The sequence below is a fragment of the Canis aureus genome, chromosome 18, assembly GCF_053574225.1.
Source record: "Canis aureus isolate CA01 chromosome 18, VMU_Caureus_v.1.0, whole genome shotgun sequence".
Taxonomy (NCBI): domain Eukaryota; kingdom Metazoa; phylum Chordata; class Mammalia; order Carnivora; family Canidae; genus Canis; species Canis aureus.
Genome location: NC_135628.1, coordinates 15040989 through 15066755, shown reverse-complemented (window position 1 = coordinate 15066755; position 25767 = coordinate 15040989). Strand labels below are relative to the sequence as shown.

Sequence of the window (25767 nt, the reverse complement as noted above, 5' to 3'; positions counted from 1 at the left end):
AGAAGAGAAGCTTCACAGACCCAATAGCCACTAATGTTAAAATACATAGTTCTGTACACAGTGGTGTGTTGGAGTGCTTATCTTCCCAACTTTTTGTTCAGGGACATCATATTGGTAGTTTGAAATTGACTGGTGGGAGTATTTACACCTTGGAAATTGGAAAACCCTACAAAATCAGGGCTTTTCTCTTTTGTAGAGCTGATTATTAAACATTGGCAGTATGCCACTGACTGCATGCTATGTGTTCAGGATTTTTATTATTTTTTAAAAATACCACTAACAAAATAAATATATTTTAAAAGATAAGCCTTTGTTGACAGGCTAAAACCCAGAAATCCATGCTTTCAGATTTAGAAAGTGCAGGTGATTGATGGTTCAGAGCTCCCATTAAACTCCCATTAAGCACCTCTCCTTGAACTCCATGTTGGATGAAGTGTGGGTTTCTCTCTTGGTGGCGATTTCTCCTTATCCTCCTTCAAGTATGATCATGCCCATCAATGACTGCTTTTCTTGTCAGATATTTGGCAATCTCTTTTACAGCTTCTGCCCATGGGTGAAGAAGGTCTTTTTCAATTTTCTCCTGTTTTTAGAGAGGATGAATTTTTCTCTTTAATGCCCTTATCTACCCATGTTGCAAATGTAATGAAGACCTCCCTCAGTTTTCATGGCATGAGATTAGAGGGGGGCCACACACAGCCTCCCAGAAGACTCCACAAATATGTTTGTGCTGTTTAATCAGACACTTTTTCTGCTGGCCACACAGTCCTAAAATCATCCCATGCAAATGAGCCTCAGCTCAAACCTTCTAGAAAAGAGCCCAGGTAAAGAAGGTGGCAGATAAGAAAAAGATGGGCTATAAGGATCTGCATTCCACTCCTGACCCTCCAGGGATGACCTTAGTCCTTGGACTGCTCTTTGACAAATGCTCTCTAAAAAGTGTAATTGACAAACACAGGCAGGCTTCATCCTGCAGGGGAGAGGCTCCTAGGTGATGCATGCATCAAGCCTGATTTTCCCATATAAACAATTTTTTAAAAGACATAAAAAGGGATATGCCTAACAGGGGTATTTTGTAGATATAGACAAGCATATTCCAAAAGTTATATAAAAAGGCAAAAGATCTAGAATAACCAAAACAATTTTGAAAAACAAGAATAAAAGGGGGAAAATCAGTCTACCCATTTTCAAGACTTATAATATAGATGCAGTCATAAAGATGATGCGGTATTGGCAGAGGGTTAGATGTATACATCAATGAAGCAGAATGGAAAGCCCAGAAATAGACTCCTACAAAATGCACAACTGACTTTTGATAAAGGTGCCAAGGCAGTTCAATGGAAGAAGACTGACCTTTCAACATCCGGTGCTGGAAGAATTAGACACGCACAGGCAAAAAAAATGAACATGAGCTGAACCTTGTATGTTATACAAAAATTAATTCAAAATTGATCATGGACTTAAATGTGAAACACAGAACTATGAAACATGTACAAAAAGCATATAGGAGAAAAATCTGTCAGACCTAGGGCTGGGCAAAGAATTTTTTAGATTTGATACCAAAGGCACTGTCCATAAAATGGAAAAATTGATAAATTAAACTTCATTAAACATTTTTGCTTTGGGGAAGACCTTGTGAAGAGAATAAAAATATCTAATTAGACAATGAGAAAAAGACATGAGGAGGTGTTTCACTATATTGTATACACAGATGGCAATAGAGCACATGAAAAGTTACTCAACATCGTTAGCCATTAGGAAAATTCAAATCCAAACCTCAGCGAGATATTACTACTCACCTATCAAAATGGCTAAAGAAAAAAAATAGCATGATTAACACCAAATGCTGGTGAAGATGTAGAAAATCTCTGATATATTTCTGTAAAAATACCAAATGATTCAGCTACTCTGGATGAGGGTATAATGGTTTACAGAACTAAATATACACTTACCATATAACCTAGCAATTGCTGTCTTGGGCAATTCCAGTAAAATGAAAACCTCAAAACTCTGTACACAAATGTTCATAGCAGCTTTAATCATAACAGGCAAAAACTGGAAGCAACTCACATGTTCTTGAGTGGGTGAATGGTTAAATAAACTGGTATATCCACACCATGGAATACTACTCTGCAATAAAAAAGGACTAAACTATTGATCCATGCAAAAACTTGGATGTCAAAACAATTATTCTAAAAGAAAAGAGCCAATCTAAAAAGGCTGCATACTGTATGATTCCATTTATGTAACATTCTTGAATAACAAAATTATACAGATGGAGAGCTGACTAGCGGTTGTCCAGGCTTAGAGATGGAGGCTACAAGGGGAGTCAGTGTAGTTATAAATGAATGGCTTGAGAGGGCCTTGTTGTGATAGTACAGTTCTGAATATTTATTGGTTATACAAAGATATACATATGATAAAACTGCATAGAAACACACACACACACACACGTACAGGTGAAGCCAGTAAAATCCAAATAAGCTCTAGACTGTACCAATGTCCATTCTTGATTTTGATACTGTACTATAGTTATGCGAGATGTTAATGCTGGAGGAGCCTGGATGAAAGGTGCATGGAGAAAATATTTTTTTGTATCTTCCTGTGAATCTATAATTATTTCGAAACAAATGAAAAGAACATTTTCAAAAGAAAATTTTCAAAAGAAAAATGAGGGTGGTAGGATATTTCTGACAATTTTTCTGCAAGAAGCCCTAAACATCCTATTTAATCAACCATAAAGGTTATGTCTGTGTAATCTGTTTCTCAAGTGTGAAAATCATGCAGTACAATTCATTAATCAAATAGATGGCATTTCTTATGCGTGTTGTATATAACTTATTTCTTCTTCATGCTAGTCAAAGAGATTTTCATGGATATCCTTGAAAATACTTTGGGGAAACTGAGAGTTCCATTCATGACTCTTTGTGGCTGCCATAATTTATCCTCTGAGGTGTTTGGTGTTTGGCTGTCTTCAAATAAATCTTATTTTCTTAAATTGCTGCTGTGTGTCCCAAACTGTGAAACATGTTCCTGTTTTGAAAAATGCATGAATCCAACCTTAGATGTTTGAATTTGATCTTTTGATCCTTTATCATTTGTTGCTTCAAAAGGCCTAAAGGATGGCATGATTGGTAGCCCAAGGTAAAGACGTTCAGAACAGAGTTCAAAATCAGGTCTTGCCTCTTTGGCCACAAAATCTGCATTTTACTCTATAATATTGTTTTTTAGACATCACTGGAACATGATGTTAAAGTAACACCGAAAGGCAGCATGTTATGTTCCTCATGGATATCATTTTTACTTTGAAGCTACCACATTCTAGGTTTCCTTCATGTGGATGGCAGGAACCAAATAATGAATCGAACATGAATTTTGGAGCAAGATAAAAAGAATGACTGTATTTTGATCTGGACAAAGTAATTTAGCTTTTCTTGATTTCTTCATTTTAAAAACTAGGGGTAAAGTGTTCTCTGTCCTAGAATTCTTTTTGTGAGGATAGAATGAAATCACATGTGAAAACCCCAAGAACAGTGCCTTACCTTTAATAACTATGTAGTAAGTTTTATTTTCTCTCTTCTATTTTCTCTTGTTGGAGGATTATTTATTTAATATTTCTGAAAATATTTTATGGAACTCACCTTTGGAAATGACCTCTGGTAACATTTTGCTGGTCCACATTAGAAGACCAGTCTGATGACTTCATAGGACAATGTCTCCTGGTTTTTACTCTTTTTCCATTTTTGCTTCATCTGAGCTCCACTCAGTTCTTTCTCCTTTGCCCATTGAGGAGCAATGGATATTGGATGTTTAACAATGGGATGCTGAGGATATAATGGGCCTGGCCCCTGCAGTGCCAATTCAGCCCAGAGGGAGAAGCATTCCTGTGTTCTTTATAGTAAGAACAGATCAACTGCAGGAGTGATGGGTGATGTGGATCTATAAAAAAATTGTTGCAGGTATTTTTGTCTCTTAATGCATTGCATATTTCCTTTATTACATTAATTACACTAAAAGTTTGAAAGCATATTTTATTGCATAGAAGCCTAATTTATTTGTGGCTCCTAGAATCTGTTTTATTACCTTAATATCAATGCCAGATATTGTATGTATTATAATCTTATGAACTTATGAGACTGGCTCTATAAGCCACAATTTCTTCACTTTACAGTCCTCAATAAACACATAGATTAGAAATCCAAGTAAGTCACGTGGAGATTTTGTAATGGTGAAATGAGTTGAATTTGCAAATCATCTGTACTTGTCTAATACTTCTGCATATTTGGGATTTTATTCATAAAGCCATCAAAAAGTAAAATAGCTTCCCATCATTTATTTTTCTATTGATTATTTCATTTCAATCATCTATTTAATTTCTATTTGAAAAACAAAACAAAAAAGTCATGAAAAAGAATGTTGTGGGGGGCACACACTACTCTTTAAGAACTCTGTTCATGAGGCTGATTCTTTCTCTTGGGATTGAGGAAATGGTTTGACTATAAAATTCCCATTAGCCAAAAATAAGCAAAATTGCCTGCAGGATTCATGGTAGGTACAGCCTTGGAGAGTAATAAAAGCCTGTTTTAAATGAACTCCTAAGGACACGATATAAGCCCTAGAATGGCTAGTCAGATTTTATGTTTATCCCTCTTGATTATACTTCCATATGTTTCTGGAGAACAGTGTCTGAAAAGTGCTTCATTAAAAAAATTGTATTGGACTGGGGTAATTTGGGGCTTATTGACCAAGTCCCAGGGCTAGGGGTAACCTATCAGGTGGCCCGGAAACAGCAAAGAATGGCAAAGCTGTTTGCTCTGCTTCCTTGTGCCATGTGGCATGAACTGACTTCAAAGACCCCAACTTCTCTTTAAGTAAGTATGACAGTTTGCATGCTAACCCTTGCCCCCAACAAAAGACAAAAATAAAACAAATTTGGGGTACCAAAGTGGATTTTGGAAAGAAAAGGCACCCTCCTACAAGTTAATCTACGATGAGGCTTGCACAGCATGGGAAGACGGGACCAGGAAAGTGTTGGTATGCTTGTCACTACTTAGGTTTGGTAGGTCCTGGAAGCTCGAGGACTTTCCTTCATTCTGTTCGATCCTTGCCCACCTGTTACATGAGGGGTAGTAGGGTTAGTCGGTGTTAAAAGAGAGAGGCTTTGACATCTGAGTTGCTGCAGGAAAGCTTTGCTGTTTCTGGAAGTGGAATAGTGGATTGAACTATTCTCTCCAAGAGGAGAAACACAGGAGGTCCAGGGAATGTCATCTTTTCAAAATTCTTTTTCTGGGGTTTACAGGCATAGCTGCATGTTAGTGCTTACTATGTATTCCAGTGAAATTGAACATTTCTTAAGTACCTGCCATATACAAAGTACTGTAAGGGACCTATAAAGGGATATTTGAAAGCCCGCAGACACATGAAGAAAGAGCACAAGAGCACATCCTGAGTGGGGAAGTTTCTAGGAAGGCTTCCCAGAGGCTAGGACCTTGAGTTGAGTCTTGAAGGAAGAGTCAGCCAGGTAAAGAAGGAGGGCCTATGTGACCTATGTGTCACTGTGGGGATGATAGAGATGGAGGGAATGGATGAGATCTGGGTTTTTAAAGAAGGGAGCAGCATTTGCAAAATTGTAGGGTGAGATCTTCTTGACATATTTGGGGGGGATTCTATGTGTGGCATGTCTGCAGCGTGGGGAATTTGGGAGCAGCAGATAAGAGAATGAAAAAGTGAGTCAAGGCCTGATCTGAGATATATGCTAAGAAGTTTGAATTTTATAGCAAATGTCCATGGTTTTTTTTTTTTTTTAAGATTTTATTTATTTATTCATAGAGACAGAGAGGCAGAGACACAGGCAGAGGGAGAAGCAGGCATCATATAGAGAGCCTGACGTGGGACTCTATCCAGGGTCTCCAGGATCACGCCTTGGGCTGCAGGCGGTGCTAAACTGCTGCGCCACGGGGGCTGCCCCAGTCTGTGGTTTTAAATCCTCTCCCACTTCCTCCTTCTAGATACTGTGAGCCAGTTGGTTTGGAAAAGAAAGATTGGGGATAGGTATCAGTCTACATCTCAGCCAGGCTGTGAACCTTTAGTCATTGATAGTGCAAGTGCATGAATGACCCGGACTTGAAAGAGCACACACTGGTAGCTGTGCAGGAGGATGCTTGGCCCTATCCAAGCTGAGAGAAACAGTGAGCCTATTGGAGTAGTCCAAGTGAGAAAGAACTAGCAGCTTAGTTGAGGCAGGAGTGGAGAGAATGGACGGGTAATTGGAAGAGAACATCTAGAAGGTATGTATGTTGTGGGAAGGGGCAAAAAAGGAAGGGGAGTGCGGTCATCTGGCCACAGAGAAGTCCTGTAAGGTGAAGACTGTCTTTGGACTGGGTAGTAGTAAGCAGCTGCAGCCAGAGACAGTGAAGTTTCAGTGGGATGGTGGAGGCAAAAGCCTGATAACCCAAGAACTTCAGGTCTGTTATGAGTGGAGAACATGGATAATCCCAGGGACCTGGATGGAGTTCCAGGACTGAAAGGCCTGGAAAGGTAGGCTGAGGCTAATGCTGTGAGGTGCCTGCTGGGGGTTGTTATTGGTAATGGTAAGGTCCAGTTCTCTGCTCTTAGGCTAATGTTAACCTGACAGATGAGAAGGTTAATAAGCCTTTTTAGGGTGAGACCAGGTGGAGTTAAGGCTTATTAGAAGGCCAATGCCATTTTTTTTAATGGTCCTGATGACTTTTAACAGCTATTTTAACAACAGAATGATGAAAATATGTGGTATTCTTTCTCTCTTGGGATAATATGGCTGCTGAAATGGTCGCAACTAATAGGAAAAATGAGTTTTATTGCTTAATTGTGGATTCAATTTGTGTGTGTACTTCCTGTTACCATTGCCATGTGTTTTCTGAATTGACTAGTTGACTAGGCCAAGCTTCTCTGTAAGAGTGTGTATTTTTAAAAATAATGCTCTGAAATTCTTCTCCACCCGGAAAATATTTAACATATAAAAAGCCAAAAATACATACATAGGTGAAGTATAGCTAGTTTATGCTTGTTTTTGTCTAACTAATTTTGTAGAGAAGAGCTAGTTGGGGATGTGATGGTTTTGATCAGGGTGTCTCAATGTTGGCACAATTGACATTTTGAGTTGGTTGAGCCTCTGTTGTGCCTTGTAGAGTGTTTAGCAGCATCCCTGGGCTCTACCCACTAGATGCTTGTAACACTTTTATCTCCCCACTTGTGGCAACTGAAAATATCTTCTAACATTATTAAAAGTCTCCGGGGTGGGGGATGGGAAGAATGTAAAATCGCCCTAGATTGAGAACTATTGGTTCTCAATATATATTGTAGTGGTTTTATTGGAAGATAACTACTTCCTCCTGCTGCAGTATGGATAGTTTTACTGAAGCGTGTGGAATCTGAGAAGCTTTTTATCACCAGAAGAAAACTAATGAATATTTATAAATTGTCTTGTCAAGAGTTTATTTACAAATATTTGAAGAAAAAAGAAAAGCTACTTTTTTGGTGGCCTGACCATGCCTCTGCTTACCCCATTTACTCACTCTTTAATTTAAAGTTCCTGAATATGCTGTCATTTAGTTTTAATCTGGGTTGTTGAGGTCTCAATGCAAGGATATTATGCACTAGAGAGTGCCCAAATAATACCATCTGCCTAGAACTGGATGTGAAAGTGTGAATTTCAAGCAGGACATGGATTCTAGCATCACCCTCACACCCAAGGCTTTCTAACTTTGAGAAAGCCACTTTAATCTTTCTGTGCAAATTTTCTCATCTGTGAAATGAAGGAGATAAAGTATATTCTCTGTAAGTTTGCTTCTAGCTCTAAGATTGAAATGCTTTGATTGTTTTTTTGAGTGGCTTCCCCTTGCCATGCAACACACCCCCTAGTGCACTGCAACCCAAGATATGCTCTGTAGGTCGCCAATGGTCCATAGACTACATTGCTGGTCTGCATTGAGAAAAGTACAGAAATAGAGACAATTAGACAATTATAAGTTCATTATAATTTGACAGAGTAATTTTATGCCTATTACATATAATACAAAAAATTGAGCTTATATTTTGCCTTCGTCTTTTATTTATTTTAATTTTTTAAAAAGATTTTAAAAAAAATTTATTTGAGAGAGAAAGAGAGGGCATAAATGGGGCGGGGGGTAGAGGGAGAAGCATATTCCTGCCAAGCAGGGAGCCTGAGACAGGACTCAATCCCAGAAGTCTTGGATCATGCCCCGAGCCCAAGGCAGACGCTTAACCAACTGAGCCATCCAGGTGCCCTTGTCTTAGTCTTTTAAATGGAAACTTTTAGTAATTCATTTTTATTATGTTTTATGAAGATAGAAGTCCACATTGGATTGGAAGAAGAAAAATAAAATAAACTGGTCTTTCGCTAGAGGTAGTTTGAGAAGCACTGCCTTGATGTATGATGGAAATATTTTTTTGCTTCTCTTTTTATACTGGCCAATAAGAGAGATATTTAGTATATACCTCCTCTGGGGTTTTGATAAAGAGAGGGGCAAGATACTGCCTGTCTGCTTTGTCAGCAGCTTAAAGTTGGTGGCAAAAAAAATAAGAGGTAATTCTGTAGTAAATATGAGGTTCTCTTTGGTTATATGTATATATGTCTTCACATAGCTCATGTTAGTATCTTGCATCAAATAACATGTTTATCTTAGAACAGAAACCCAAAGAGCAGTGAAAATGCCCATTTAAACCCCTCCAAACATTATTTTAACCCCCAACATAAACAATCTACTAGAATGTTTGGTATACGGAGTCTCTGTACTAGTGATGTTGGCAAGGATAGGAAGAAAAAGGAAAAGGTGTGGATTATACTTGCTAAAGAGATTAATATAGATGTTTGGGCATCTATTCTATCATTCAGACTCATCTAACATTTGGGAAAATCTGTTCTGTGGACTCGGGTGTGATACACTGATAGGTGAACAAGGGCACTTAAGCAATGAGCACTTCACAGTTTCACCTTGTTCTTCATATGTTAAACTAAGGTGGAGGAGCCAGCCTTTAGACTGACACTTATTTGAGGGAGAAAACATTGCTCCGTTCTCTGCACTGTGAACCACTTGTCTGAATACCTTTTATCCCATATTGAGTGGAATAATCCAGAGAGGCCTGCCCTACTCCTGGGAACCCTTCACACATGACCTGGCATTGTGTAGGAACAGTCTCTGGGCTTGCAGTTCCTGCCTGGTCTGCATGGGTTTTGTAGTGTACTTCCTCCTCCAAAGTAAAAAAGGCAAGATCTTTGCTTGCTCTATTAGCAGCAGAAAATCACCCTTTCTTTCAGTCTTTTTTTTTTTTTTTAAATCCAGAGGATGAAAATATATAACATATTTGGAAACTCCACTGGCAGACTTGGCAGGCGTTTCATATTTACTTGGACTTAACATGAATTGGATTTGGTCCTCTGATTTCTCCGCCTCCATCTCTCAGAACAAGTTATTTATTATCCAGTGAGTCTGTGTTAGTGGATCAGACATGCACATGGCACATCTATTGTAAGTGTGTTTGTTCAGTAAGATTTATGCTAGCCCAAATTGTTTTATATTGGTTTTCATTGTTGAAAATTTACTATATTCATTCTTGGTTTGGCGTAAGTATTTGTAGTGTGCTAGGGGTTCCTGTGGTTGAACATTTTATCACTATAACACTTCATGCAAAGGAAATTAAAAAATATATAGTGAAAGCATTTCCCTAATATGTTTCCAATCAGCTGTGTATTTTAGTAATTTGATTTGTAGGAACTAGAGAGAAGAATATTACTGAGCTCTTTTCAATCATTCATAATTCTCTGGCAATTCAGATCATGGTTCCAAGTTTATGAAAGTGTCTCTTGAAATTTTCTTCAGTCCTTTAGTATTCAGTTTGTGTATTAAGAGAGTTTTTATATTTTATTATTTTATTTTACTTTATTTTACTTTATTTTATTTTATTTTATTTTAATTACCACAGCAATATCTAAAAGAATTCAGAGAAGGAGATGAGTTTTCTATCTGTGTCTTGGACAAGAAAAACTGATGTGGATTGAGGTTGACTGGCTTGCCAGAAATCAATCATTGGTATTGAGAGACAGGCCCTTTTATTTCTGCATTATCCTATGTATGTGTTCCTACTTCTGTACTCCTTGGGCTAAGGGATCAGACTGTGACTTGTAAATCCCTTTGCTTCATGCGCTCCTAATAATCTAATATGCAGTGATGAGTGCATAGGCAGGTGCATCTTCCCTGAAAATGTAAAACATGGGATGGAGGGTGATATTTGGACAAGCTAAACAAAGATCTAGGCTGTGATCCTTGTGCCATTATTTCTTTGGCTCTTTCTATAGGAACTTAAGCTAACTGGCTTGTTTCCTCTTTTGAGATCTCTGGGTCTTTGATTTCTGCTTTTGCTGATGAATGAGCATGGCTTCTGTTTTGGTTAGTAAATTAACTTGTGATAATCCATACATTTATAGTTTTAGATTTTTAAAATCTAGTTCACTATCTAAAAGTAAAATCAAAGTGAAATGTGAAATAATAGCTCTTAAACTGGGAGGCAAGACTTGGAAGATTTTGTCTGGTGAAGATAGTAGCTTGTCAAGCGTCTTAGATGGGTAGAGAATTTTGCAATCATTTCCTATATTTTAATTTTCTGCTTTAGCTCCTGTCAGGTTTTAAACTTCCTTCTTGACCTTCAGCAGTTTTGTGTTCATTTAAGTCTTATGAAAAATCCCCTTACACAGTGGTGATTTTAGCCCTTGTCCTCCTCATACTTCACTAGGCATAAATAAAATCACGAGGTCCTGCATTTTGGCCAGGAAAGTTCATCAATCCATGCTTTTCCATTTGAAAACTTCATCTGGGAGGTTAATCTTCTCAGTAGCCAAAGAATTAATATAAGTGAAAACCAAGTGGATATTTAGAAGGCTTAGTTGTGTTTTGGAGAAAATGGCCAAGGAACGTGATGGTTCCCACTATCCCTAGTCCTGGCTTAGAAAACATAACTTCCTTTGCTCCAAAAATAAAGGAAACACACATTCATTCTTGCTCTTTTTTTTTTCTTGCTTCTGTGTTTCCTGTTTAGGTTGCACCTATGAAGGAAATACCTATAACAGCTCTTTCAGATGGCAGAGTCCTGCACAACCCTGTGTTCTACGTCAGTGCCAGGTAAAGTCTATTTTACTCTCTACTCAAAGGGAATCAATAGTCTTCCTCAGAAGGATCTTCTGTGCCTTAGAAGACAACACAGAACACCCCCCCCCAAAAAAAAAAGCAAAACAAAAATAAAACCAAAAACAAATAAAAAACCAACTTCTGCATATTTATTGTGACATTCACCATAACAAGACAGGTCCAGGATAGATACCGTATAGCAGTCACTTCTGGAAACATGCAGTGGAATTATCCGCCATTGTTAAATTGTGCCTGGAAAATCTCTGGGAAGATGTATATGTCCTTGGGGAAAATTCATGTCTTCCTGTGAGTCAACTTTGAGCAAAACATGAATTCCTGTTAGCAGAAAGAAGTATTGTTAGAGGATATATGTTTTCCTTCTTTGATTTAGAAATATTTTGGACTGGAGCCAATCTGTAAGCTTATTAAATCAAAGCAATTAGTACACCGTAACCTCAATGATTTCAACCTGACAAATTTGAGAACCACCAGTTCAGGTCCTAAGGAGCCCACTGTGGCTGGTACTTGCTGCACTCTGCAAAGGGCACTGATTCTACATGACTCTAGTTGTTACAGATCTTCAATAGAGCAAGATAAACTAAAGGAGAAATGTAGAACCTAAATGTTCAAACTCCTTTTCTTATCTCTGAAGAAATATTCAGTTAAAAAATGCTTATCTAATTTTGACATAATTTAGAAATTCTCTGTGGAGAAGATGCTATTAAATCACTTTACCCCTAGCCTCATTTTACTGTTCCAAGATATGCTCTTGCATGTAAAGGTTAGTGTAATAATGCATGTTTCTTTTGGATCTTATCTCAAGTATACTGACAGTATACTGAAGTCTGACTTTTATGCAGCCATGCTGTTATATTCTCACGGTGGGTACACTCACTCAAAAGATCATCAGTTATTTATTTGGCTAAATGTTCAGTTCATTTGTATAATAAATCAAAATTATTTGTGAAAATAAGCAGTAGGTAGAACAGATACAAATAATATTTTAAGTGAATCAATAAATATTTGTTGAATTTTTGCTCTGGGTTATAGATTCAACCAGCTTCATGGAACAAAAAGATGAGAGCAGTGAGTTTTAATAACATCAAAAGTCCAATTCATTCTAAAATTTGCACCACCCCACTCACATCCTGCTTCCTGACCAATGAAATTTCCACTCTTTGATAGGTGCACTCTGAAAGCCCTGTTACACTATCTTTTAAACAAGACAACCTTGTTGGAGTTACCTTTTGGAGTGTAGTATAACATTTTTTTGCAACAGCCAGAGGTCCTGAAGATCCTCAAATTGCATGAGCTGGTGGCGAATTTTGCTACTTTTGGATGAAGAATTAAATGAAAGCTATTATCTGGGAGGAAATATTTTGTTGACCGAATAACACATGAAGCCATTTTCAAGTGTTGACACTGAAACTCCTATTGCCTATCGTCTTTGGTCACCGGCAACTCATTAGGCCCACAGAGAATGGTGCAGGAAGGAACATCCCATTATCATTGGAAGCGATCTCAAGGACCAACAGCCCTGGGAGTCAGGAAGTGCTGAACTGCAGAGTAGAGCCCTGAAAGGGAATGTTCCTTACCAAGGATGACCTTTGCTGTTTCATTCTCCCCCCTTTTAAAGATTTTGCCTAAGCCCTGCTAACTTGTTTAGAAATACATTTCATTCAATAGTCATAAAAGCAAACCTCTAAGGTAGTTATAAGAGCTGTCCCTCTGCTCAGCTGGCACCTTCCCACCCTGGATTATTTTCTTCCTTTTTTAGGGAATGAGTTCTCATCTGTGAATGTGGGAAGTAGCCACTTACTGGTACCTGGAAGGGAAGGCTTCATTTAAGATACTCCTCTGCAGAATGGCACAATTGCAAACTCTTTAACTCTTCCCTTCTCAGGGCATAAGATCGGTAACAGAAGAGAGAGTGTAGGGTACACTGGACCTCTCCTTCTCATTTCCTGTGAAGTGAGGATGGTATTATCTCCTAGGGTGATGGTAAGCATCAATAAAAACACTTCAGGTAGAGGCTGCATGGACTGGACACAACTAGGTACCAGACAGGTAACAGCTAGTCTAACACCTGGGTTATTTCCATTTGAGTTGAATTCTAGCTTCTTAAATCCTCCTACCAAAAGAGTTCTGATGGTGAAAAATTTACCTTTATTTTCCTCTTTGACATTCTAACTAAAGAGAAAACTGAAGATCACAGACAGGAAATTCATGCTGGGAACAAATCTGAAACCTCCATCTGGATTGCAGATACTAAAGGGAAATTGATCTTGGGCCATAGCTTTTTGCATTGCTTCAGTTATGTAACTAAAGCACAGATCCTTTTTTGATGTTGTAGACTGTGATATTTTGACAGTTGTTTTTTCTTTCCCAAATGTGATATAGACCACAATAAATTCCTCTCGTAGTGGAATCCTCAGGCTCGACAAATATGAAGACATTTAGGATATAACTTTCCTTGTTGGACTGAGATAATATGGTAGCAGACAGGATGAGGAAAATTATCTAGTTGTCAAACTGTTACATTTTTTTTAGCCTGTGCTACCCTTCCTTGCAAAACAAAATTAAATAAAAACACAAATCCATTTATAAAATGGGTAGAGATTATGGAGAAAATAATTCAAAGGCCAGCTCTGACAATTAATCAAAAAAATGTGTCAATTGACATTAAAATACTAGAATCCCAAGGTTCGTTTGCAAATGAGTCATTCGATTTCATTATTAAGATCTAAAGGCTCTATTTTTCTATATATAGCATGAACTTTAAAGCAGTTTTATCTAATCTCATTATTTGATGCTGGAGAGCCAGGCTCCCTCTGTGAGGCAGAGTAAAATTTCTAAGATTGCAGAGCTTGTCTAGATATTTCTAGAGGGGGGGTAAGGAATAAGGTCTCCAGATGCCAGTCTGGGGTATTATGTTTATACTCTGTGCCTCATAATTAATGGCTTAAAGTGTAATAACAATGATAGAAAATACAGTCAGTGTTGACAACTTAAAACAATTGTGAATGAATAGTAGACTCAGCTGCTGGCTGACAGCAAGAAGGTCTTTAATACTAGATTTAAAAGAAAGAACTTGGGGCCAAAGAGGAAGATCAAGAACAGGGCCAATACGGGATTTGTGCTCTGAGTTTGAAAGCGTCAAGGCTGTGAGCTGGGGAGATGGGACCTCATTGGTGCCATGTCCTCTGGACCTGACACCCACCTTCCTTTGCACTTTGATGTTCAGATGCTTCCCCTACTCCCTTGGTTACTTTCCCAAAGTGAATCCCTCCTCAGTGGGAATTCTGGGCTGACATGTTTGTGGCATTCTGTTTTTCAGGAAGGTGTTGTCACAGAGTCTGAGGTGCGATGTGTTGTTCATTGTAAAAACCCTTCCAAGCATCTGGGAACGTGCTGCCCCACATGTCCAGGTAACGTTCTCAGGAAGGGAAGGCTTCCAGGCTCCCTGGTACAGCACATCACTGTGAAATCTCTGAGCTCTCTCAAGAAGGCAGGGTTCTCCCCTTCTGGACTGGAACTTCTCTCACTTGGTGTCTGTGTACAGAATGGGTTTAGAGAGCAAACTCCTTTGCATAGAAATGTCCGGTTGGACTCTTTGGTGTGCCCAGGATGAATGCAATGTGCTGTAGGTCTTGGCACGTGGATACTCCGGCTCCGGAGGCCCGCTTTCCACTCCACAGGGCCACAGGTAACGCTTACTTTGGAAGGAAAGGCTGTGGCTTTCTCTTGCTTCCAGAAATGTCTTTTTACTGCTTCATATTGCAGTATCTTGGCTAGAGCTCGCCTTGGTGATGAAGTGACCAGATGTTTTCTGAAAACTGAGAGCTGTGTCCCTAAGTGAATTTAGCTTCGGGTTTTGCTGGTCTCAGTTTTCGGTGTGGTGCAACAAGTTGGACCCACTGTCTTTTACGAGGGCCCCACTGCCTAGCTGACAGCAAAGGGATCTTTCCTTTCCAGTGGCTAGAGTGTTTCCTCTTACTTTTCTGAACAGGATTACAAAGGCCTCCTGCATCTTTTCTTGCCCTTACGTATGAGCCCAGGGATTTTGAGGTGAGAGAATTTTTTTCTGATCCTTTAAGCCCCTGGCCCATGCTCTCAGACAGATGTTCTGAGTTTTGGTTTTACTCTGAGGCTTTTCCTCACTGGAGGCGATCCTCACAACTAGCACTCTTTGCTTTTGAGATTAATCTCCAAAGGGCCTTCTGTTCTGCAAAACTTGCTGGGGAATGGCTCAGGTACCATGCTGTGATGCTCTGCAAAGATGAGCCCTGCTCTCTTTGCAGGCAGCTGCTCAACCTCCCCTATACTCCTTGCAGTCTGAGATGCGCCTGAACCTGAGTCCCTCCTAGAGTTCATTTTTTTTTCTCGTCCTTAAATGACAATGAGAACAGTTGCTCTCTACTACCTCTAACCTTCCTGAGTTCCCTGGACAGTCTTGATTGAGCCAAACTTCCTTTCCACATTGGGATTTCTGTGAAGCTTGCATTCTTAGATGAACTTACAAGAAGGCCAAAAACTGGTTGAAAGTAAAAGAATTCTTTCCATAATCCAATTATTTTGTACCTATCAAACAGAGTTTGCTTGAGTTCCTTCTGCCTCTGAATGCAGAGGCATTAAGTGCTTTGTATTTGTATTATGTAACCATACTCTTAAATGCCTAAAGAGTCCTTACTAAGTTAGATCAGTAGCTCTCTAGGCTGCACATGAATATCACCTGGAAACCTTTAAAAAAATCCTGATGCCCTGGCTTCATTTCAGACCAAGTCCATTAGAATCTCTGAGAGCAGAATCCAGGCCCCCCACATAATTCCTATACACCGGCAAGCTTGAGATTGATAACAGAGCAAATTTTATATGCCACATAGATTTAAAAATTATTATAGCTCTTAAATGCGAATTCAGTTATGTTGAAGAGACTGTTGCTTTATTGGTACAGAATCAACTCAATGTATGTAACATTCTTCCTTACTTATGAAATCGTCATGTTTTTAGGCTGCCTTTGGAAATGTGGGTATATAAACAGCTGAGTGAATTTATTTCAGCAGTTGAAGTTATCATATTTGAGCAATTGCTTCTTTCACTTGGCTTTTGGTTGAGTTCCCAGGAAGGGAAGGCTGAACTCTATGATTGCAAATACTGCGGTGCTAAGTCCTCATGAGTATCCAGTGAAGGATGAGGCACTGCCCACAGTTCACACTTAAAGACATTAGACCCAGTAAGAATAAGTACCTTCCCCAGGCCTGTGACTTGGGGTTGGGGTCAGGGTATGGCCCCTTCTCTTTCTTGGCTGCCATACTGTACTTACTCCTCCTCCTGCCCCAAACACACCATAATAATTGTTCTGCTTGGGTCCAGATGCCCTGGGAGACAAACCTTTAAAAGTTAGCATGCCCCACACCCGCCCCCTGACACCTGTTTAGGCTCTGTGCCTTCCATGATGCAGTCAAGAATCAACTTTGTTCCCTCTCTTTAGTTTCAAAGGCCAACCTGTAGGATGCAAATCAAAAGACTCAGAAGAGGTCACATCCAGGATGTATTATCCTTTTTTGGAGGGGAAGAAAGACCCAGCCAAGTCTAGGTAGGGACAGTCAAGGGAAGCCGTGGAGTATTCTCCTTGGTAATTCAGAAGGACTGGCATCTGTCATTGATCATAGAATGGTATAATAAATAATGACAAACATGTAAAGTCTGTGGTCAGTTTCTTCCTGAAACAGATTTTAGGGCATTCTTGGTTGTCTACTCTTTCCTTTCGTCTGACTTTACTCAGTGATGGTGGGTTGTGATGGGAAGAGTTTACGTAGATTTTTCTTTTAAAATTCCCTTATTTAAGTTGTCAAATGTAGATTGTTGTGGTTAATCTGTCTGGAAATCTGGATGACAAAACCAGTGTACAAACATACATGAAAGAATTGAAGTCCTCTTTTTGGAAGTGTGCTTTGGAAAGAGATAGCTGGGCACCTGCTCTTATTAACAACGCTGAGGTACAGCCTCTGGGAAGCACCCAAGCTTACTAAGTCTTTCTGTATCAGGGAAAACACAAAGAGGTGGTTGATTGCTGCCTCTGGGTGTGGGTATCAAATAGACTTTAAAACCACAGTTGCACTCAGTGATTCAGCTTCAGACTCAGTAGCATTTGCTTCCGTGTCTTTCAGTGGAACAAAAGGCTCCATATCTAGATTTAAAATGAATAGGTCCAGCAGCCAGATTAAGTGGTTGTGGGTGATCCTTGTTTCTACTTATCAGGGACCAACTGCTTCAAGAGCTTGGTGGGTTCTGTTAATGACTGCAGTTGGCAGGACTTATATACTTACTCTCAGGGGCATGAGTCCGTTTCTCCTAAGAGCCTCCTTTGCTGATTTTTGGCATTACTGTGCTGGGTCCACCCTCTACTGTTTGGAAAGTGACCTTATTTATTCCAGGAGACCACCTTGTAAGGATAGTCCTGAGGAAAGTGGCTTTGCCATCAGCTGACAGTCCTCTCGTAGCTGGTTTGACATGAGGTTACTGGCCAGCCTGTGTTTCAGGTCATTTGTGGGATATTTTTTTAAGAATATGGCAGTGTCCTGAAGCATCTTTCTGAATCAGAGACACCTCCTGGGTTTTTCATCCTATTTTTAGCCAAACTTGGTGGCTAAACCTCTTTAATATCATGCGGGGTGGGTCTGAAAAACTGTGTGGCACCTTTTGCCCTGCTGTTCCCCCTTCCTGCCTTGGTGCCTGACCCTCTGTGTGGTGCAGCTGGTAGGTCGGAGCTGAGTTTGAATCCCAGCTCTGCTGCCTGCCAGCTGAGTGAGTTACTTCTTCTCTCTGAGCCCCATTTCCCTCATCTATGATGAAGTGACAAGTGTCCCCACTTTGTAGGCTCACTATGCAGATGGAGTGAGATCAGGGGTACAGAGAGCCTGGTAGAGGCTGAACAGTTCCTGAACACTCACCAAGTGACAGCTCTTCATGTCATTTGCTTGGTAGCTTGCCTTCTCTCACTTGGCTTTCTTCTGTCTGCCTCTTCCAGCTTCCCTGGGTTTAGTTTTCCCTGGCTGTGATCTGAGTGGTCATGGTGAGCTCCTTAGACTCATAGGGCTCACCATTATGCAGTGTCCCCCTTGGGCTGACCTGGCTTCCACTATCTTTTTTGCTTTTTAGCAGCTCTGGTTTTCTGGACTCATGTCAATCTTTTGTACTCCTTAAAAAAAATCTATGAAGCAATCTTGTCCTCTGGTTAAAGAGGACACTCTGCTAGGCAGAGGTGGAGGTGGGAGGTAGATAAGCTAGATGATGAGCAGTGGACAGAAGCATAGTGTCAAGCTGAGCAAAGGCTGCTGCCCTAATTCTATACTTTGCTTTGCTTTCCAGGTTGTGTGTTTGAGGGTGTGCAGTACCGAGAAGGGGAGGAATTTCAGCCAGAAGGAAATAAATGTACCAGGTGCTCCTGTGTTGTAAGTACTGCCCTAGATGTGCTAAGGGTGTTCCTTCTGGTTAATCATGGCTGGGATCCACCAAAAGCAGCCCTGATTCTCCTTAGTCACTCCTCTCCCTCCTGACATGGAATCAAGGAAAAAGCTCATTGTTCTAGGGCAGGTTTCTCAGCCTTGGCACTATTGCCATTCTGGGCTGGGTAGTTCTTTGTGGTGGGAGCTGACCCGGACATTGGAGGATGTGGAGTGTTATCCCTGGCCACAACCTATCAGGTGCCAGGAGCGCTTACCCTCCCTCAGTTATGATAACCAAAAATGTCTGCTGATGTTGCCACGTGTCTCCTGGAGAAGAAGATCACCGCTGGTTGAAAATCACTGGTTTAAAGAGTGAGGGAGAGGAGCTGGTTTCCCTCTACCTGCCTTCTTTGGGAAGATGTGGATTCTCTTTATTTTGAGGTAGCTGTTGGGTTCTTCAGTGCAGTCAAATGGGAAGCAGATGCGGATAAGTATAGCTTGCCTCAGTATATTCCATGGGGTGAGAGAACCTGATCCAAGGCTTGGTCCTTTTCACCAGAGGATGGACAGGAAGAAATGGGCACTAAACTGTGAATTCAGGGCAAAGTAGGGATTAGTGGGATAAAGCCATAGACTTGCCTTGCTAAGAATTGCTGACTTGTGGTTCATATACTAAGGATAGATTCTGAGTACTTAGAAATGAAAGAAGGAACTTGGAGTATGCCATAATTTTAAAGGGATCTTTTAAATTAATGTATTTCAAATTTGGACTATGATCTTAGGGGTGATGGTGGTAATGGTGATGATGGGAATCTAGTCTTAATCAGGGCTCCAAGTTACTTACAGTAGGGAGTTAGTATAATGTATTTTTAAAACTTTTAATCTTTTGTAATGAAGAACATATAGTATGCATATCAGAATATTAAAAAAAATGTACACAGAGAACTCCAGTATCTCAGTTTCACCAAAGTAGAATCATATGTGGATCAACATGAATTGTAACATTTACCATTTCTCTACATGTCTTTTCTAAAATCTTTCCCTCTCCCTACATCACACATTAAAGTGAACATGACCAAGGCTGATGGTTTTTGTTTGTGATAAAAGAAGGAAAGGGGGATCCCTGGGTGGCGCAGCGGTTTGGCGCCTGCCTTTGGTCCGGGGCGCGATCCTGGAGACCCGGGATCGAATCCCACATCGGGCTCCCGGTGCATGGAGCCTGCTTCTCCCTCTGCCTATGTCTCTGCCTCTCTCTCTGTGACTATCATAAATAAATAAAAAAATAAAAAATAAAAAAAAAATAAAAGAAGGAAAGGAAGGAAGGAAGGGAGAAAGAGAAGATATACAAAAGGTATGTAATTGGATGTGTATAATACTCATAATAATATAATAATATGCAAAAATATGAAAGTGAGGGGTGCCTGGGTGGCTCAGTCCATTAAGCATCTACCTTCAGCTCAGGTCATGATCCCAGGGTCCTGGAATCAAGCCCCATGTTGTGCTGTGTGCTCAGTGGGGAGTCTTCTTCTCCTTCTCCTCCCTGTTCATGTTCTCTCTCATTATTTCTGTCTCTCTCTCAAATACATAAATAAAATCTTCAAAAAATATGAAAGTGATTTCCTAATGAAGATGAATAGGAGTTTACATATTCAGATTTCAACTTCCATGTTTTTCTCCTCTTGCTAATTATGGTTAAATAGCTTTATTTTGAGAGAGAGAGCAAGAGCGAGAGCATGCTTATGGGAGCTGCAAGGGGCAGAGGAAGAGGGAGGGAATCTTAAGCAGACTCCGTGCCAAGCAAAGAGCCTGATGCCAGGCTTAATCTCATGACCCTGAGATCATGACCTGAGCCAAAATCAGGAGTTGGATGCTTAACCAACTGAGCCACCCAGGTGCCCCATTAATATTAACATTAATATGTTTATATCTCTGAACATGTATGATCTATATGTGCATACCATTGCATGTACCCATATGCACATATTCATACACTCATCTTTAGAACACTGGATCACCAGTGTTTTCCTTTGCTCATACTGCTGCCCGGTCTGGAATTCCTTTCTTTGCCTTCTTCACCTGGTGAGCACTTGAGCTTTCACAGTCGGTTATCACCATCCCACTGCAAATTGCTGACCACTTTCTTTCCCAGATGGTAGCAACAATGGTTTTCTTATTTGTGTTCCCGAGGCTTATGGCTCTCACTGGCTAGCTCACCTGCCATCTTTTGTTCCCTCCTTCTCTCACATGCACATACATGCACCCACACACATCTACTTCCAGGTAGCAGGTTGTAGCATGGTTACTGGTTTATTTTCCTGTGGCCTGTGTTAGATCATGTGCTCCATCAGGGAAAGAGCCATGTCTCCTCATGCATGTGTTTCTAACCTCGATACTTAGCACCGTGAGTGTTCAGTGATGTTAGCATTCTTTTATATTGCTGTCTTATGATGTAGTACACTAAGACCCAGTGATCTCTTCTAGTAACAATTCTGGCCTTCAGAGCTTGTAGCCCCTACTTGCCTAGGAGAATAGCTATTATAGGTAGATATCCCATTCTCGTTAGATTCTGTTTGCCTGAGAGACAGCCTACAGGGTCACGTACATATAAAGCATCCCTGGTATATGTTACCCATCTCTGATGGATGACTTGCCAACTCTCTGAGGTGTCCCTTGCTCTCAAGTAAATATTGCCTGTACCATGTGGCTTATATTTTGAATCTGACCCTTTTAGTTATATTCTCCAAATTCGTGAAAATTGGTCTACCTATGTTTTTGTGATGTGGTGACAGGAGCAGACCACCAGAAAGACATTTCATCTTCTTGAGATGGATTCCTTAGATAATGAAACAAATGCCTTATGCATGATTTTATATCCTTGATTTAGGTCAGGACAGTATATATGGCATTCCAGACAGTTGAGAACATGTTAACGTTTGAAGATATCTGGAGAAGATTTCACAACCTCTTGCTCTTACTCATTCCAGAAGCAGGGCATCTAACATTTTTAGGTGTGAATATCATCATGACACATATAGAAAATGCAGTGCTTTATTATCACTTGTTAAACTATATAACCCCCATTTACCCATTACATAAATAAGAGAGCCAAGAGAATTACTTCTCCAGAGTCCCAGTACTAATGGAGGTGGGGGAGGGGGCGAAAACTCGAGTTCCTTTGGCTGTTCCATAGAGTTGTGTGAGTCATACTGGAGTGCATTCCTTATGGCATGTGTTCAGTGTGAATAAGTCCTACATTCATTTTAAAATGGAAAGAAGAGGATTCTTTCCTAACACAGAAGCAAAGAATTGTTTATAAAGTATACCAAGCATTGGTTAAAGCACACATCTGTTTCTTTTTTGTTTAAGCTTGAATTTTTACTACCTGCCTAACTGGACAGCACACAGTTCTGTATAACTTTGTTCAGTCAAATTTTGGGGGAACAGGATAGTGGCAGTTGGCACAGACATTTCTGTAAAACCCGATGTCTTCATACTTGTAAGACTAAAGACCAAGGTGCCAATGAGAGATGTTTGTGTTCTCTTTTACCAAACTATTTTAAGAACCCTATAGGCTCAGTGTTCTTGGAAATTCCTTACTGAAGGGAGTAAAGCCCACAGAGTTTGTAGGTTACTCTTAAAAGAGTGGCAAGTCCTCAGTCTGCAAAACCAGCCAAATTAACTGGCCAAGATCAATTACTTTTGCTGACAAAGGAGTATTAAGTTCAGAGGATTTTTTACTAATAAACATGGGTTGTTAATGGGCTGTCTGTGATGAAGGAGCTGTACTTTATTGGCTCTTAGAAGCCATGAAGTCCATAAACACCTTTGCTCTCACTTACACTTTAGATATTGCAAAGTGCTGTCTCCCAGGGAAAGTGAAACTCCTAGGAAGGTTATTTGGAGAGAACAAAGCAGATGGAGATCTTCATGATTCCTGCTCCTCTTAGACCAAATTCCTTAAGGTGTTCTGCACAGCCTGGCATGGTCTGACCTCTGCCAAGCTCTCTGGCCTCATCTTTGGGCTCATCTTTGGCCTTCCCATGTTCTCTCTGCTCTGGCCTCTGGGCAGATCCTCAGAGTCCTCACTACACAAACTATGGACCCAACCAGCTGTGTTGATCTCATCTGAGCGATTGTTAGATATGCAGAACCCCAAGCCCTGTCCCAGACCTGCTGTACTGAAATCTGCAGTTTAATAAGATCCCAGAGTATTTACTTGCCAGATAAAGTTTGAGGAGCACTGGTCTAATATCTCATGGCCTTTACCTGGGCTGCCTTTTCTTCTTTCTTCTCCCTATCACCTCCCCCCTCCCTATCCACATACCTAGCTAATACCCACTCATCTTGCACTTGGAAGCCCAAACATCCTTTCTTTAGGGAGGTTGATCTGATTCTCAAGACGAGATCAGGTCATGTTGCTAAACCTTTTAGAGCAGTCTATACTTTCCTTCCCAAACATTTAAATGATTTATAACTAGATTGTTTTTTTTTGTTTGTTTGAGATTATTTTATTTAACTCCACGAGGGTAAAATCGTTTGTATCCTTACTGCTTGGTATATAATGGGCCTGCACAATAATTGCTGAATTCATGAACAAATGAATGCTGACTTAGATTCTGCTTTCTTTCCCCATTGCTTCTCTCCCTACTCTGCTACTCTAGTTTCCCCCTGCACATTTAGTCTTTGCAAGTTCAGCAGGGAATAGAGAGATGCATATCACAGTAGATGAGCTCAGAAAGGAAGATGGATTTATGTTCAGCTGCTGTAGCACTTATAATAAATTGCTTTGTATGGAATGTGGATAACTTCCCTGGAGATGTCTTCTTTGGAAAGTGCTCCTTAAGCCTCAAAGATTCCTACTACTACTCATGGCAGCAGGAAGATACAGTGGTAGGAAACACTTGCTGATGTTCAGGGCCACTCTGTGTGGCAAACTTTGGAGAGAGAGCATGATTCTGTACCCTCAGAGTTGACCTTGCCCTGAAGTAAGGGGGAGACATGTGTGACCTCTCCCTGTTCCAGTGTGTTTGGCTTCAGATTGCACTTCCCTATAATAGGAAGCAGTGGGACATCTTCCATCTCCTCTCTGTGGTCATGTGATGCCATGGCAATCCAAGTTACATATTCCCAACCACACCTCTGCTCTTCTTGCGTGGGGACTTGGGACCCTCTGTTTCTGAACCTTCTCACAGGGCCTCTCCCTTACTTGTAATATGTACAATTTGGCACATTTAGATCCAGGCTGTCATTATATCTTCCTTGTCCACAGGGAGAAATTTGGCTACATCTGGGCAATAAATTGGAGAATTGAGCAATTATCAAGTGAATTGAACTAATGTGGGCAGTTTATCTAAATGGTGTGGGCCTCAAGCTTTTAGTATAGTTTTCAAAAGTAGTCTGAAATATTAGTATAATTGCTACAGTGTTCTATTTTGCATTGTGGATGTACCATCACCTCGAGGATAAAAAGTTCTTGGTTTTGAACAGTAACTTGAAAAAAAGTGCGATCCAGACCTTAAAGGAAAAGCCACTAGGAGGGGACTTCAACTTGCTTAGAAAAGTGGCTGGTTCTATACTTGTTTTTGGTTAGACCATGAGGTTCTAAATTGTGGTGTTTTATGTTAGAATGAATCTGAGCAATTACGATCTGTCAGCTAAGACTTCTATCAGAAGATCTATTGTAATGCCATTCTCTTCAGAATGAATCCATAAGTGTACAAATATTGTGATGAGAGTGTCAAATTCTTTCTTCTTGAAAATACCACCAAAATGACCTGTTTGTAAAGCAAATTTAGGTTTACTGCTTACTGTGTTTATTGATCATTATTTTGATAGAGCCTTAAAATAATGTCTTAGAAGGAAGGAGGCAAGATATTTATAAGGTTTTGGGGGGGGTCTAGTTTAAGGTGGGTTTTTCACGGTAAGGTCTTGATTTGGATTGGTATACTGATATACTAGCATGGTATACTAGTCTAGAATTCGTGGGGACAGTGAGACAAGGGCTCCAAGGCATATCTTAAAGAGTTCATGAGCCTAGTTGAGTTAGCTGTGTTACTGGTTGAGTATTTGCAATGAGTTCCTGAAATCAATAGGAAGCTTAGTTTTTTTTTGATGTTAACAAGACTAAGAATAATAATAATAAAAACTAGGAATAACTGTTGTATATTTTAAATCCTATTTCAGCCCTGTCTCATGTGTTTTCAGTCTAATATTAGGTTTTAATCCCTATATATGTCTTTATTTTTTGTCATTTCTAAGGTTCTTTATGCATATTTCTGTATATAATTTATAACTGAAGCAGCCTATAAAGTTATTTTTCTACATAGAGAGCCACCATCTTAAAAATGAGCCTAATAGGGAAAATAGTTGGAAAGGAAATGTCTCATATGACATTTGAGCATTCATAGGAAAACTCATAGTTTGAAAAGAGATCAGCAAGTGATTTATTTACAGAGGAATTATTGTTAATAATAGCTGCTTTTACTGTGTATACTCTATGCCAGATACATATAATGATTTAATGTTCATTAAATCATTTAATTTTCAAAATTGTCCTGCAACTAGGGAGGCATTAGCCCCCTTTTTTTGATGAAGAAACTGAGATTCTGAGAAGTTTAATAGCTTGCCTAAGATCAGAGAGCTAATAAGAATTGAAATACTGAGTTGCTTGATTATAAAGCCACATATCATTTGTCTCCCATCTACCCTCCCTCTTCTGGACCAACCAGTATAATTTTGAGATATTATGTATGACTGTAGACATTTGGAAGTGGGGATACCATTTGAATCTATTGAGTGAAGAGCAACCAGACTTATAGAGGGAGAGATAATGGTGAGGTGAGCATTTACAAAGAACCCCAATTTTGGTGCAAGAGGTATGAACACAATAAAAGTGTGAATTACACTTCCTCTCTCAGAAGTTTACAAGTCTAAGCAAGTTTAAACTCATACCAGATTTCAGTCTTGGGCGATCAGCCTAAGTATATGTCACTGTGATGCCAGAGTGGGTGAAGAACACATATCTGTTACCCTCACATCAGTTGGAGAATGGAGACACGATGATCTATAGTGCATCTCCTTGCCAAGAAATTATGAATACACAAAGAAAATGTAATAGTTGCTGGGACAGAGCCATTCTCCTT

The 25767-nt window shown here is 39.9% G+C and overlaps 1 protein-coding gene across 3 annotated transcripts in view; it reads left to right on the top strand.

Annotated features, from left to right (window-relative positions):
* Positions 1-25767, top strand: part of BMPER (BMP binding endothelial regulator) — a 244030-nt gene that overhangs the window by 46485 nt on the left and 171778 nt on the right. For all 3 annotated transcript variants that reach the window (XM_077856229.1, XM_077856227.1, XM_077856228.1), the window contains exons 4-6: positions 11089-11171; positions 14515-14605; positions 18549-18631. In XM_077856229.1, coding sequence (XP_077712355.1) covers positions 11089-11171; positions 14515-14605; positions 18549-18631 — 257 coding nt within the window. The remainder of the gene's footprint in view (positions 1-11088; positions 11172-14514; positions 14606-18548; positions 18632-25767) is intronic.